At 45.4% G+C, this 15,739-nt stretch overlaps 1 protein-coding gene across 2 annotated transcripts; it reads left to right on the top strand.

Moving 5' to 3' along the window:
• Positions 1-9,805: 9,805 nt before the first annotated feature.
• On the top strand, positions 9,806-15,009 carry ednrba (endothelin receptor Ba). 2 transcript variants are annotated; one of them, XM_028981591.1, is made up of 8 exons: positions 9,806-9,866; positions 9,978-10,303; positions 10,417-11,081; positions 11,614-11,726; positions 11,827-12,289; positions 12,366-12,499; positions 12,766-12,874; positions 13,134-15,009. In XM_028981591.1, exons 3-8 carry the CDS (start codon positions 10,668-10,670, stop codon positions 13,269-13,271), a joined length of 1,371 nt encoding a protein of 456 aa, XP_028837424.1. In that variant the 5' UTR covers positions 9,806-9,866; positions 9,978-10,303; positions 10,417-10,667; the 3' UTR covers positions 13,272-15,009. The 2 variants fall into 2 exon arrangements, with proteins under 2 accessions (XP_028837424.1, XP_028837425.1); XM_028981592.1 differs by having other exon boundaries at positions 9,861-10,303; positions 11,827-12,031; positions 12,143-12,289; positions 13,134-13,271.
• The last annotated feature ends 730 nt before the right edge of the window (positions 15,010-15,739 follow it).

Below are 15,739 nucleotides of genomic sequence, written 5' to 3' on the forward strand. Positions count from 1 at the left end.
ACAAGGGTGAAAGCTTTTTTGTTCTCTGGAATAATTTGGAGAAAGACAATGACGTTTAAGAAGCTTCTGTTTACCTCATGGGGGCATTTTATAGTCCAGCTGAAATCTGCTGAGGGCCAACCTAATTGATGACGTGATGACACTGTGCCTGTGCTTTTATTTTGTGTGTGTGTGTGTGTGTGTGTGTGTGTGTGTGTGTGTGTGTGTGTGTGTGTGTGTGTATAATTGGGTTGGTTGATTGAACGGAACTGGGATTAAGTTGAGAAACACGGCCCACGGCTGCAGGAATGCAGGAATGCGGAGAGAGGGACCCCAGGACTGTATCAAGGGCACGAGCAACAAAACATTTCTGCCACCATCCTCAACATTGTTCTGACTTCTGCGTCAGTGGACATCACAGGAAAAGCGGCTGATGAGATGACAGTTGTCCGAATGCTTTTCAGTACAGGGACAAACATGTACACACTCGCACACATTTGCCGTGGCATGGGACCAGGGATTGATGGATAAGGTCAACCGTGCCTAACATGCAAATGTCATCTGCTGGGAAGTGTGAGGATGAGGTGGATGCTCTGGGTGGAAAACCTGAGAGCCCATGTTGGGCTGACAAAGAGATGCTCTTCATTCTGGAAGGTCAAGTTCTCACCGGGACACCATTCATTTTTCACAAAAGCTCAGTGTGAGGTGCTGACAACTGGGGCAGCGAGAGCAACTGTTGTTTAACTATATTGAATGAACCAGTTTGTAAATAAAATGTAAATATGTAACATAACTACATATGTATATAGAAACAGGCATCTGTAAAAAAAAAAAAAAACGCTATGGCAGGAAAGAAGGGATGAAATCTGTTTTTGATAACAATTTGACAGAACCCGTAGAGATCTACACAGAGCATGGTAGAATACAAGACTAGACACAATGAGGACATGTTTACACATACAACCAGGGAATCAGGAACATGCAAAGTGAACATCAAACTCCAGAACTGGAGTACTCCGAAAAGTCCAGTTACAACAGAAACACAAATATTTTGTGTCTCTCTGCAGCAATTGCACTGAAAGAAATGTGTTGGTTTTCCAATGTTTTATTGAGTCCCAGTGACAGATCTGATCCATAAAAGTGGATAAATGCCAGGTTTGTAGACTAAAACATTATGCATCATTTAATAGGACTATGTAGCATGTGTGCTAGTGGGCAGACATACCTTCTGGATGCCTGTAGTCTGGAACTGAAATTGATTCTGTTGTCTGTTTGTTGCATCCTGCTATATCTAGTTAGTTCTTTAAATAGAATAGAATAGAATAGAATTGGCCAGGATCATCTCTCAAGGCAGATTGTGGAGTCCTATTCAATCCAAGCCAATTAGGCTGGATTGATCAGGACTCCATAAGAACAGGCATCCGACGCCCAGTGTTGTATGTTGGTTTTGTTGCTGTCAAGAGACACACGCCTGTGGGTCAGTTTGAGTTCCTTTTATGTTTCCTTTCGGCCATCATGGCTGGATTTGTTGTTGTGTTAATAAAAACCCTTCATCCCTTCATCCCAACCCTTCATCCAAGATGTCCTGCTCCGGGGCAGGATATCCCTCTGCACCCTCATTTGTGACACAATGCAGCCGCCCAAACCAGAAGCCCAGAATCACATGACTTTATGGTGCATGAGGACAACGGAGAAGAGAGTGAGTTGGACAGCGAGGAGGAAGAAGACGGCTGTGCGGGCGTAAGCTGTTGGGTAGGTGCGACAGGAAGTCGCCAACCAGCAACTGCGCTCCAGCATGCAGTCGAGAGAGTCACCTGTCCCACGACAGCCACCTGTCCCAGCTCCCCGCTCATGTCCTACCCCGTGCCCATCCAGCAGTCCCTGAATCTAGCTCTGCGCCACTACCCACCACCATCGTCTGGTGGTCCAGTGAAGCTGACAATGGCTTCTATCACCATCTACGCTCCACCTACCGCCAGCAGCAAAGCGCCTTGCCTCAAGCAGGCAATGCCGACCATTCCCGACAGGCACCAGCAGCCATGCAGTTGTCCTCCAATGTCCCCTGCAGTGAGGGCAACAGTGCCAGCTGGTATTGAGAGGGTCCAGTCTCATCCCCCAGGTTGGAGGTCCCTGACCAGACTGCACCAGTCCAGGGCTCGGTCCAAGGATGCCCCTTTGTCCAGCCTGGGGGAAGTTGGGAAGCAACAGGGCTGGTCTTCCAGGTAAACGGTATGGAGGGCAGCCACACCCACCCTCATCCCACCCCTTCTCTATCGTTGATGAATTTTTGAGTCAAGGTCTTCATAAGTAGCCAGAACCACACTGATGAATCTGTAAATAAGTTAGTTTTGTATCTGAGATGTAGTAGGTCTAGCTAGGCTGCTATTTTCCAATGATGTATTTACAGAGTATTTATTCAGTAGCCATTCATATTCAAAAGGGAAACTGTACAATAAATCCGGTTATGTAGATTTATAAATAATTATAATTACAAATAATTACTTATAACATTACAACTTTAACACTGAAGCAATGCAATAAATCATGGAATACATGGAACAGGACCAGGACTGAGCTTAGACCATGTTGAGAGGATGTGTGACCGGGACGGCTTCAATCTGCCTCACAAGGTGTCTCAAAACAAAGGAACTCATGTTCTCAGAAGCAGCTGAAGATCATAAAACGTCAGACCCAGAGTGAGGGAGAGAGAAGATTTCATTTTCATATTCCAGTCACAAGCTGTCTGGTCACATGTTCTCCGAAGGTATGACTGAAGACACAAAACCTACATTCTCACCCACAGATGGATACACGTTTCATTATCCAGCACTGATCTGATCTCTGGGATAACCTCAAGGAATATGTGTCCTTTTGCCAAACCCCGTGAGGTACCCGGTTCCCATGATGCATCATTTGTTGGGTCCTGTTTACACCACTGTTAATGAACGTGGTACACAAAGTTAACTTTATGACTGGGTCATACTGTGACATGTCATGGCAGGATACAGGAAACCTTATACGTACTGTAATTAGGTACATCAGTTCAATTGCTTACTACCACACAGCTAATCAACCAATCAGCTTCGATCCGTCCACTTTACATTTACAGCTTTTATCAGACTTCCTTATTCAGAGCGACTTACAGTAGTTACAGGGTGCGATTGTCTTACCCACTACCACCCTGTTACCATCCAGCCATGTATGAACGTTTCAGGTGGCTTGTGGCGGTGTAATGGTGTGGGTGATCATTTTTTGCCAGACTTTGGGCCCTTCTGCTCCAAGTGACTGTGTTCACAGTTCTGCCAAAGTCACAAGATCTCAATCCAATAGAGCACCTTTGGTGGAATGGGACATTTACCTCATGCTTGAGCAGCTGACAAATTTGTTGCAACTGCACAGAGCTATCATGTTAATATAGACCAAAATGTCAGAGGAAGGTTTCCAACACCAGATCTGAAGGCAAAAGGGTGTCCAATTCTGTATTCGACATTCATTTGACTCTTGAAGGGAAAGTGAAGTGATCAGAACACGGTGACACAACGAAATGTGTCTTTTAACCATCACCCTGAGTGAGCAGCGGGCAGCCATGACAGGCGCCCGGGGAGCAGTGTGTGGGGACGGTGCTTTGCTCAGTGGAACCTCAGGGGCCTTTCGGGGTTCGAACCGGCAACCTTCTGATTACGGGGCCGCTTCCTTAACCGCTAGGCCACCACTGCAACAATTTGTAAGTCTTCAGTGTACTGTCAGCGCTCGACATACGGCACAACAAAAATGCCCCGTTGAAAAGACCCATTGCAACTCATCGGGGGGTCGCTCAGCTTCACTCTGGCAGTTTCTTTTCTTCTGTTGCTTCTCCAATGGCTGCAAATTTCACAGAGAGAAAAATATCCTTGCAGTTTAAAATAACTCAGTTTGGACGTTAGGGGACGTGGTCAATCGCCAGCCGGTAATTAGAAAACGAGGTCAGCGGGTGCACGTTCGCGGCCAATTTACAGTCAGAAATCCCCGCGGCCATCTTTACCGTGTAAACTCTCAGCAGCAACTTGCGCCCGGCGTCCGGGAATAGCCATGCACCATCTGAGGCGTCCCACATAAGAAACACTGTGAGCAGCGCACACAAGTGGCTGCAGGACATTCTGCTCTGCTCTGCACAACGCAACGCCCGCGGGGTTTAAACGCACAAGTTTTCATTGAGTTCGCAACTCGCAGACAGACGGACCCGTCCAGCTCTGCCCCGGAGGCCACATTCATCACAGGGCGGCGCGCCAGCTTTTCACGGAGACATAAGACAGGCAGACATTCGCGGCCGAGCTTGCAGTGGTGCGAGGCGCACTTCAGCTGTGTGATCTGTTGGTGTGACAAGCCAAGAGTGTGAGAGCCAAGGCGAGAGCCATGGGACTGGGAGGGGGGGGGTTGCTCGGTCAAAAGCATTTCTTTTGAAAGGGACAGAACAAGCGGCCTTGTTTTAGACGCTCAGACGCAAAATCTGGAGCAAAGAGGGTTTTTTTTTCTGAAGCACAACTTCAACTTATGTCTGATTTTTGTTTTTTCAATTGTTCATTACCATGACAATTGCTCCCTAAAAATGAAAAGACCCTCTCTCTCTCTCCCTCCCTGTCTTGTATAAGAAAGAATTCCCTGTGTGTGTTGTCGTGAATCATGAATCTTTGATCAATGGCGTGAGGAAGACTCGAGGGTCGTGGGAGAGATGGCCATTTCACCCTTCAGGCTTTTCCTTTTTCTCTTCCAAGCCTCACAAATTCTGCTCGCTAATGAGGTGCCACGGAGGCCAGATTTCACAGAGTCGCATCGACGGCAACTCAAATTCACACCCTTTTACAATGTAGAGACACAAACACTAAATACACTATTTTTCATTTGCACCTTTCTGTATTGTCGAGAGACACAATTATCACCTCCACTCTCTAGAGTGCAAGGAGAAAGGTATAAGCGAGTGTAAAGCAATAAATTAAGGAATAAATGGTGAAAATGAATTAAGGCCGGAATGGAAGGTTAATGGGAAGCATGCATCCCATAAAAGAGCCCCTCTGTAAAGACAACGGCTTCTATTCTGGCGGGCAGGCCTGGGGAGGGCGGGTGAGGCCAGAGGGCTTAATAGGAGTCAGGCCCCTGCCTTCCCCATGCAATTACTGTACGGACACAGCTGGCCTCTGGCTGCCTGCTGGGCCACACCCCGAGAGACACTCTCCCCTATAACAGTATAGGGGAGAGTGCGGTGCAGGTCTCTGTGGGGGTTGAGCGGCTCAGCGACGTTGCCATCATGTTACCTTCGTGCACAAAAACACAGACGATGTTAAAAAACTGTATCTATCGGCCAGTACCTTCCTAGTAGCCTAGTAGGTAAGACACTAGTCTAATAAACCAAAAGACCACAAAGTCACAAGTTCAAACCTCACTGGAGAACAATAACAATAGGAGATGTTTCTGTACAGACATCATGTCATTGTATAAAAAAGAAGATCCATGTTTTGTTATATTAACAAAATTGGTTTGTACCAGTGCCTAAGATTTCGCTGCATTCCTTGCTTTACATTAATCGTTCAGGAACAGGAGGCTGATTACAGATGATTGTGGCCAATCATGTCAAGAAACCAAAACTAGTATTGAGTTGGTCATGTTTTGAGTTCATTTTGAGGGATTTGGGGGTCTGTGTTGTGTAATATAGTGTATGTATGATTCACTTATTAATAAATAATAAAAAAAAATATTTCTTTTGGGGTTTTTTTTCCCTGCAATTTCAGAAGCAAGTCAACACTCCAGCTTTGCTGACAATATCATGTGGGTCCATTCATTTGAATTATTCCTCTTATTAAAAGTGAATCATTTAAGTTGTTTCAGAACTTACCTCAAATGTGTCATAAAGAGAACATTATCTCCTGGTGAAACGACCTTTAAACAGCGTTGTGCTGTGGGAACGTCCGGTATTAGCGGTGTGTCTCTGGGCCGACATTTCCAGCATGGCAAACTGCCACTGTGACCACACCTATTACTCTAAAGGGAAAAATATTCAATCCAAAAAGGTTCTTTTATGAGCCTGTTTTCCTTAAAGTGTTGGAATAGTACAATACTTCACTGGGCCAAAGACATCAACAACCCAGTCAGCACCATCTGTAGTGGCTGCAACAGAGCCACGGTGAGATTCTGAGCATTCTGGCAGAATTTACTGCAGCTGTGGGCGCTGCTCAAACTTGACAGACAAAGTGAGGAGCTAATAAATCAGCGCCATGCGACAGCACTACATGATGTTTATGTGTCTTTCACACACGCCATGTGTGAGACCTTGCAAGACGCTGCTTCCAGAATATCTTCATTCGCCATGAACACTGTGTTTGGCTCTCTGGGATCTACAGAACCAGAAATGGCTGTTCTGTGAAACAGGAAGAAAGTGATCCCTGATGCGAATGAATGTTAAATCATCACCTTGCCGTTTAACATGAATCGTGCATTCATAATTGTGTTTGGCATTAAATTAACAGTGATAGACTCAAGACCAGCCAAAGTTTTGCAAAATGCTCTCGTTGTGTGAAAAATATCGAAGAGTCAGGATACTAACACAACGTTTCATGACAGACTATAAATTACGGAGATTGATAATTACTATTATTATGAACCTTGGAGCACAGAGGGGTGCAGCCATGCCCTGAGAAGCAGTGTAGCCAAAAGTATTTGCAGAGAAAACAGGCAAAAGTAATGCCTGCTGCTCACTAAATGTTATTATTCTGTGCAAGAAGAACGTCTGCTGGTCCCATTTTGACTGGATTGCATGTTGATGCACTACCACCTCAAACCCCATCACCCTTGGTCAATGTAACAGGGGCTAAACACAGTCATGCTACTGCATTTCAATGAATTAAATTGTGGAAGTTGTATTTTCTTCGGCTCCAGCATCTAAAGAAAAAAAAAGATAAGCCTCCACACTGCTCTGAGCTTTACTCTGAGCGGCAATTGATTATCACAGAATGGGACTGGGCAGTGGGAATGGAAAGCAGTCCCTGAAAGGCCTCGAGTGTGCGTGTTATGTTCAAAAAGAGCCTCAACACAACAGTCCATCCATGAAATCCCAGCAACCAACCGTGGACAGGGTGCCTGGGCATCACAGGGCGAGCATCCACACGCGCCTGGGCCAATTTATAATCGCAGTCTGGCTTATGCGATGCACTGTGAGAGAAAACAGGAGGCGAAGCCCACGTGAAGAAAGAGAAGACCGTGCAAACTCCTCCCAGACAGCAGAGCCGGGTGAACCACTGTGTCTTTCAATGTTAAACTGTAGGCTTCCCAGGATAGATGCTATGCTGACTTCATTATTAATGAATCCAGTGTAAGTTTTATCCATTTATAAACCCATCCCTGGTACTCCAATGAGGGTGAGTGCACAACCAAGAGACCATTCTGACCTTATTCGAGATAAAATTCCATCAGTGATCTTGCCAGACATAGATTATCTTAAGAAGGTCATTACAACAACAAGGATTTGTGGTGAATGTGTGGATTTGGGTGGGATTGAATTAAAGTAAAAGGATAGAAAGAATGGGAAGCCCACCAAACATCACATGCCAAAGGTAGACACTGACTCTCTTCTCTTCTCTTCTCTCATGAGAGGGCACCATTGTTGAGCTCACAGCTTGAGTCATGTGTTAATTGACTATCTCACTCTGTCACCCTTCTCTAATGATTCGGTTCTCCTTCTCGGGTCAGCCCTGAGGGGGAATGGACTGGAAGAGGGTATGGACAGGGCACCAGAAACACGTCCCCTAACAAAAGAGCCTGCTGTGTGTCCAACGGCAGCTGTCTGGTGGCCCGTCCTCCTTTTCTGCAAAGTCAGTCTCTTTGTAGGCCGAGGGCAACAAGCCAAAGAAACAAGGTAACACTTTCCATTTATGGAAAAATGTGTTTAATCTCAGCATGTTTATATTTGTAATTGTTCTCTACCCATAAAAAACATAGAGTACACTAGTCCTCTGCACCACCACTTATCATTTCATCACAATCTCACCCCCGGACGTGTCCTGGAAGGTATACTGATACTGGAGAAAAGAACATGTCTGAATCACTCCCTACTCTGCCAGCTTTTATAAAGGGAACTATGGGGACGGGTGACATGCCGGAGGCAAATGTTCCCCACTACTGCACCAGGACAAAGGCGACAGTGATCCTCACAAAGGTCCACAAAAACCACATGAAGCAGCGTGCCCAATGATTAAGTCAGACCTGTGCCGCGTCACATTCCGGTCTCGGTTTTAACGGATACAGCAAAGGCCGTATTTCAATCGTACGCTTTACTTGGCCCACTGACAAGCCTGAACTTTTGGAAAGTGACCTTCCATAAATGTTCATGAGTGCTAACAGGGGCCTGTTGGCTCAGTTTATCACTCTTAACCCTGTGGAGGAAGTACCGTGAAGCCTTCAGGGAGTGTTGTGGGTGGCTTGTGTCGGGAGCTGTGGCACTGTTGTCAAGATGAGGGACGCCATTGTGCTGTAATGTGATCAAAGGCCAACAAGAAGGTGTTACAAAGCAGCAAAGGAATATAGACAAAGCGCTCGGAAATATAAATATTAAAACCATGCATCAGTTTAGCTCTATATGGACATTAGCAGAAGTTGAAGTGATTTTTAGAAGCTGCTCCAGAATATTTGGATTTTTTTTCAGGCCAGTCTGTTTTTAGGGCACTACAGTGACCGTCTTGAAGGGACATAATCAAATTTGTTCCTCTACACACACATGCCTCTGCTCCCACCACCACAGGATCCTCTCAGATGATCTCTGCTGATAAACATCTTTCTACACAGCCTTTGTGACAAGAAGGGAGGGGGAAAAAATTGTACATTACAAGTCCACTGGGACGGAGCAAACACAAATACTGCTCCTCTGTCTTCACAAACAGCATATTGTCTACAGGCTGACATGGTGTGTGTGCAGAGAAGATCATGAGTTAAAGCAATAAAGCAGAGACTTCTCAAGGCGGCTATTTTCTTCTTCGTCCTCACAGTTGAGACTCGTACTGGCCCTTTGACGCTTTTATTGTCCCCACCATGTGGTTCAAAAAAATGGAGGGCTTCAAAAGGCCCCTATAGAAAATGCTGCAGTGTTTTCAACAATTGTTGAATTGATCGTTCATTTTATATATGTGTGTTTGTGTGTGTGTGTGTGTGTGTGTGTGTGTATATTTAAACTAGGTTTGCATTACTTGGTGCAGTTCATTTCTAAATATTTAATGCAGCTGTGTATTGTAAAAAAGATGGGGATGGTCGATTTAGGCTGATTTACATTTACTTTTGTTTGGTTGCTGACACCCTGAATGGAAATTTAACAAATTAATAAAACAACAGAGAAAATAAGTCAGTGATTTGACTGACTCACATTCCACAGCTACTCACACAAATCAGGGTTGTGGCTGCCAGAGCCCATCATTTTATATACTGTCTCTGTCATATTTTTAAATATGCATTATACCAAGCTTTAGTAATAAAAGATCATAATTGTGATTCCTTCATTGCAGTGTGATCCATTTTTTTTAATCGGTTGACAGCCTTATGACTGTTTTTCTAGAAAATACGGATTGTACTGAAATCTGACTTTTTGTAAAAAGGCGCATGGTCACAAATATGTTAAATACATGCAAAGTACTAAGTGCAAAATGCGGGTCATTTTTCCTTAATTCCTAAAATAAATGCTTCCCAGATAATGGAACTCCCTGCACATTCTTTTAAAACCATGTGGAACAGCCGAGCCATGTGGTGTGGGCACAGAAAAACAGGGAGAAATCTGGAGCAGCGTTCACACGAAAGTCCTTTCCCAGTAAGGCCCACTTGCATCATCACTGTCGTCCAACTAACCACAATGATGCTAATTTGACACGCAGACAGTTGTGAGTCCCAGATGTTCATCATTTTATGCTCCTGGTTTCTGATGCAGTCAAAGGAATTTGCTCTCTCACATGTTATTATAGTTGGACTGTATAAGCTCACATTTCTTTCAGAGAGAGACTCCAGGCATCGAGGGTGGAACTCCCCTTCGAGGCCAAACATCTGAGCAGGGAAGGAATCTGCACGACAGCACCTACGAGATCGGCCTACCTCCCAGTCTGGGGGACTCGCCCCGTCGAAAGCGAGATACAGTAGGAATGAACATCCGTCTTACAGAATAACTGCGGCTTTCTGGAGCCGCTGCCTGAGCTCGGTGCTCCCTGGGGGGACATGGAGAAAATCAATCTCCCACGTGCACATCTGGAACTGACAGTCCTTTGGAGTAGATGCAGCAGAGGTTCCTGGAACAGCGTGGAGAGGACAACAAAATGAGCAACAGGTGGGGATGCTGAGCTGGACCCGATGGACCACGTCCTGGGGCGTTGACGTTCACTTTGACCCAAACGTTTGATTTGCCTTGTGGTCATTCGTTTTGTTCGGTGTTTGCTGCAGTGATCCACGGCCTCTCCTCTTCCCGAGGAAGTGAGCAGCGTGAGTGTGGACGATCAGGCTGGAGGAGGGTCCGAGCGCCGCGCGCGCGCGCACATAAAGCGCGTCCACGGGCGGGCTGGGCTGCACATGGTTCTGCTGGAGTTAACTGGAACGGGATGGGAATTTTTCACCATCTGCGCCTTGGAGTCTTCAGAAAGTTTATTTGAAACAAACTTTTTGTGTTTTTTTTTTCTTTCTTCTTCTTCTTCATCATGGCAAAGACGGATTTGGCGCTTTTCGCGTCTCTCCTGCTGGCGGGACATGTCGTAGCGGTCTGCGCCCAGCACGGAGACCCGAACCCCACGCAGCTGTCCCACGAGTCCGCCACGCTCCGACCCGGAGGCGCCGGAGACTCCCCGGTGAACCCCAACGCCTCCGTTCCCCGCCGCGCCAGACCGCTGCCGCCGATGTGCACGGGACCCACGGAGATCCGGGACACCTTCAAGTACATCAACACGGTGGTGTCGTGCCTGGTGTTCGTGGTGGGCATCATCGGGAACTCCACCCTGCTGAGGATCATCTACAAGAACAAGTGCATGAGGAACGGGCCCAACATCCTCATCGCCAGTCTGGCGCTGGGCGACCTGTGGCACATCGTCATTGGCATCCCCATAAACGTCTACAAGGTGAGAGACTGTCACCTCCGACCATTTCCGACCCTAGCCAATCATAATATACATAATAATGGAGAAAAGTACAAACAATATACTGGAAAAAAAGAAAATGTGTCATTGTGAAAAGTGGTGCCACCACCGCCCTTGGTGAGCAGTGGGCAGCCGTGACACACCTGGGGAGCAGTGTGTGGGGACGGGGCTTTACTGAGTGGAACCACAGTGGCACCTTGACGGTTCAGGATTCGAACCGGCAACCTTCCGATTACGGGGCCGCTTCCTTGGCCACCATCGCCACTGTGATTATAGAAGGCCGTATTTTTTCAGTGAAATGAATTATGGGACAACAGGAATGTTCGACTTTCACTTTGGCCTAATTGGCCTGTGGAGGAATTATGATTTGTTGCGTATGATTTGTTGCATCAATCTGATTCACGCCCCTGAGTCCCCCCAAAAAAACGGGTGCGGTTGATTCTCCTTTCGTGTAAAATTTCAATATTTCAAATGCTATTTCATGCATAAACACGTCCGTTCTCTCTGGTTCCAGCTCCTGGCAGAGGACTGGCCCTTTGGTGTCGCAATATGCAAACTGATCCCGTTTGTTCAGAAAGCATCGGTAGGAATCACGGTGCTGAGTTTATGTGCATTAAGCATTGACAGGTACGCATATTTTGCCGACACAAATCCTACATGTAATAAAAAAGATTTATTACGTTATTTATTTGCTCTGCGGTGTTGCCCTTCACTGCCCTCTCTCCAGGTACCGAGCAGTGGCATCCTGGAATCGCATAAAAGGCATCGGCGTTCCCATATGGACAGCAATCGAAATTACACTGATCTGGGTGTTGTCTATTATCCTGGCCGTCCCCGAGGCGGTGGCCTTTGACATGATCACAATGGACTACAAAGGAGAAAACTTGAGGATCTGTCTGCTGCACCCCATGCAGAAAAGCCAGTTCATGACAGTAATGCCCCTCCTTTCTAACGCAAACAAGGGCAAAATCGAACCCAGATGCTGCTACCCGACAATCCCCTTTCGTTCCGTATTGAAAGATTCTCTTTATTTCCCCTTACAGTTTTATAAGTCGGCCAAAGACTGGTGGCTCTTCGGCTTCTACTTCTGCATGCCCCTGGCCTGCACTGCCGTCTTCTACACTCTCATGACCTCTGAGATGCTGAAGAAGAACGGCATGCAGATCGCCCTCAGCGACCACCTCAAGCAGGTTTGGACCTTTCGGACGGCCCGACTTTTTTAGCGGTTGTCGCAGATGAAGGCTGACAGGCTGTGTCTGACCGCAGAGGCGGGAGGTGGCCAAGACCGTGTTCTGCCTGGTGCTGGTCTTCGCCCTGTGCTGGCTGCCTCTGCACTTGAGCCGCATTCTCAAGCTGACCATCTACAACGAGGAGGACCCCAACCGCTGTGAGCTGCTCAGGTACGTCTGCATTTGCCGCTGCCGGGTAACGTGCTAGAATGAAACAGAAGGAATTTGTTCTACTTTATTAATCTGCATTTAACCACAGTGCCGTGGGGCGGCCATGACAGGCGCCCGGGGAGCAGTGTGTGGGGATCCATAACCACTAGGCCACCCACTGCCCCTTATCTGCATTGTGCCCATATAACAGATCTAATACATTAATGCTTCACCATCAAATAAACGGGGATATTTTTGTTGTTCTAATACCAATTGTTTTTTTGTAGTTTTTTCTTAGTCCTGGACTATATTGGAATAAACATGGCCTCGATGAACTCCTGCATCAACCCCATTGCTCTGTACATGGTCAGCAAGCGATTCAAAAACTGTTTCCGGGTAAAGACCTTGCATTCGTTCACACCGCTGCTTAATTTCTGGCTGCCTCTTCATACTCCACACTGATGATGGTACAGTGCATTACTTGAAGCCACAAGAATCAGCACTTCACAGCATGTAACAATATGCTAAACACCATGCAGATGTTTCCTTCAACACTTTACTGTCATACCACACTTTACATTCGATTTGCTGTAAACTGCTCCATCCATACAAAAGCATGTCCACTTTCTCACCTTTGTCCTCTCCTCTTGCTCAGTCGTGTCTGTGCTGCTGGTGTTTGCCCCCGGAGATGCTTTCCATGGATGAGAAGCAATCTTGCATGAAGCTAAAGACTACGGAGAGAGGGTCGGAGCAGAGCAATTCGCGAGCCTCCAACAAGTACTCTTCTGCCTGAGGGTGCCTTCCAATCTCTGGGATCCTGAGATCAACCGTTTACGTTCAGCCCAAAGGCACTGCACTCCTCCTTAAGCCCTCAAAGAAGGCTTATATTCAGTTTTTAAACATAACTGGCGCATTTAATACAAACCAACACGTGGAAGATGAAGTGGAAAGCCAAGTTGAGCATGTAGAGCCAAGTCTCATCCTCCACTAATCTTAGTGGGTTTCACTTATTTCACTCCACGTGAAATATTCTTCTACTCCTGGTTTGGATGTGGGAACGTTGAGTGCAATACCTTGAGAGTATCGAATGGCGGTAGGTGCAAAAATGCTCATTATCTGGGGACCCAAGGAATAAATGAATGTTAAGAGTATGTAGAACAGGGTTGCCAGGTTGGAAGACTAGTTTAAAGACAGCAACTTCAGCAACATGCTGATTTTCTTCTCTCCCTTATTATACAGATCCCACAATTTCTATCTGATGGCCAGAATTTCTGTTTTTCGGCTTCTTTGCATTCTTACATGCAGACATTGCTCACAAGAAGCAAGCTGGCTCTTGAGTAGATTTGGAATCCAGACTACTGGAAAACTACAATGAAAGTCAGATCTACATTTTGGAATCGTAGCCTAGAGTCACATGGGCGACCAAGGAGAGCAACCAGTCGTTGTGTTTGATATCAGGATATAGAATAAAAGTCCTGGATTCGAAAAAATCCTATTAAACCACCACAATCTATGGTACAGATGATTTAATGCCAAATGGAGCTCTGCAAGATAGAATAATCATGTTTTGGGCTTGATGGACAATAAAAAATATTGGAACATATTTTATTGGAAATATTGAAACACAGTCAGTAGCAACTCACTCTGGATATGGGCAATGAATCATTAATATATCTGACTGGGATGCATGGCAACGAACAGAACAGAACCCAAGTCCTTGTACTGTTGGAACCAAGCCTGATCTAAAAAGTCCACATTCCTCAGCTGTGCTCTGTACTGAAGAACTGCAAAATGTGAATTACCTGCTGCCAGGACTGGTGAAGGTCAATGAAAAATTCATGAGGTCAAATGGATGTCGATGGGATATTCAGTCTGAAAAATGACATCATGACATCCAGTGATGAATATGTTTTGTTTGTTGTATTATTTTTTTATGCAAATCTCATGTCTCTCATGTCCTCATGTTTGATGTGCAGATGATGGAAGGAATTGTTTTCACTTTTTTGAAATAACATTAAGTAATTCTTGACTGTAATGTTAGCATTAACATGTACATTTCACTTGTCACCAAATTTTGAAAAATATGCATTTATTTATTAAATGCATAATGCTCTTCATCTCTGTAGCTAGATGTAAAATATGACTTTTCCTAGATGGAAAGAACTGGATGAAATCTGCTTTCAATGGGGTCCATTGAAAGGCCTCCAACGGCATGTTTTTATTTCAGCTCTTCTTTCCATGGTTAAATATACAGTCATGAGAGTGTTTTTTATCAATCATGATTATTTTTACAGATTTTAGTGTCAGGTCCCTTAGTGTTGTTTCTTATATTAATATGAATACAGTTTTTTACACTACTAGAAATATATATATATTCCTGTTTGGTACAAATGGAGAATTGCTTGCCCTATAGCAAAACTACTTATGCTAATGGACAACCAACTTTACGTTCAGTTTTTTCAACAGTTATGCTGTCAGAATATGAAATATTTTGTATATTTAACCTCAAATAAATGAAGTGTGGCCAAGAACATTGTTTTTTTTTTGGTTACCTCCAGCTATCCTGGTTAGTACAACCTAAATTGATTCTCTGCCAATGCTGTCTTCTCAAAAACGCTGCAGGACAACGATAGCGACCTGTCTGGTAAATTAATAATGCATCATCAGAAAGCCGCTGTCAAAGTGATCTGAGGTTTGACTTTGAAGCATCTCTTAATGTCAAATCCATCAAGAACTTCAAATTAGAGCGTGTTACATTGACAGCTGACTTCTGCGGCGGACACCTGACAGAATGGGGTCAGAACTGGACGGGGAAAAGCAGCAGGTGACCTCTCGATGTAATGCGGCCGTCTCCCATGGTGGAGGGTGCAGGTACCATTCCAAAATAATGGAAAAGGTATTCCATCCTTCCTAAAGGGAACTGGTCCTGATTCAAGAGACATTCTTGAAATCATGTTTCCTGCGTGAATGTGAGTGTCATGTGAGTGTCGGTGTCCTCTTCGTCCACAAGTGACTGTCACATTTGCCATATTATCGCATGTAAGGCTTCCTTTGAAGGCAGAGGGACCAACGGGAGAGTTGAAAACAACAGGAGCCCTGGCCAGTTCTCACTTCATCTTTATGAAACATTCCAGTACTCTTTATTGAATCAGGACTCCGATCAACCGTTTACCTTGAGGGTGTCTGTACGACGTACCTTGATCTTCTTTTACTTCTGTCTGTCTCTGCTCCTGGGGGAATCATGTATTCACTGATCTCCTG

This window comes from Denticeps clupeoides, chromosome 5 (assembly GCF_900700375.1).
Source record: "Denticeps clupeoides chromosome 5, fDenClu1.1, whole genome shotgun sequence".
Taxonomy (NCBI): domain Eukaryota; kingdom Metazoa; phylum Chordata; class Actinopteri; order Clupeiformes; family Denticipitidae; genus Denticeps; species Denticeps clupeoides.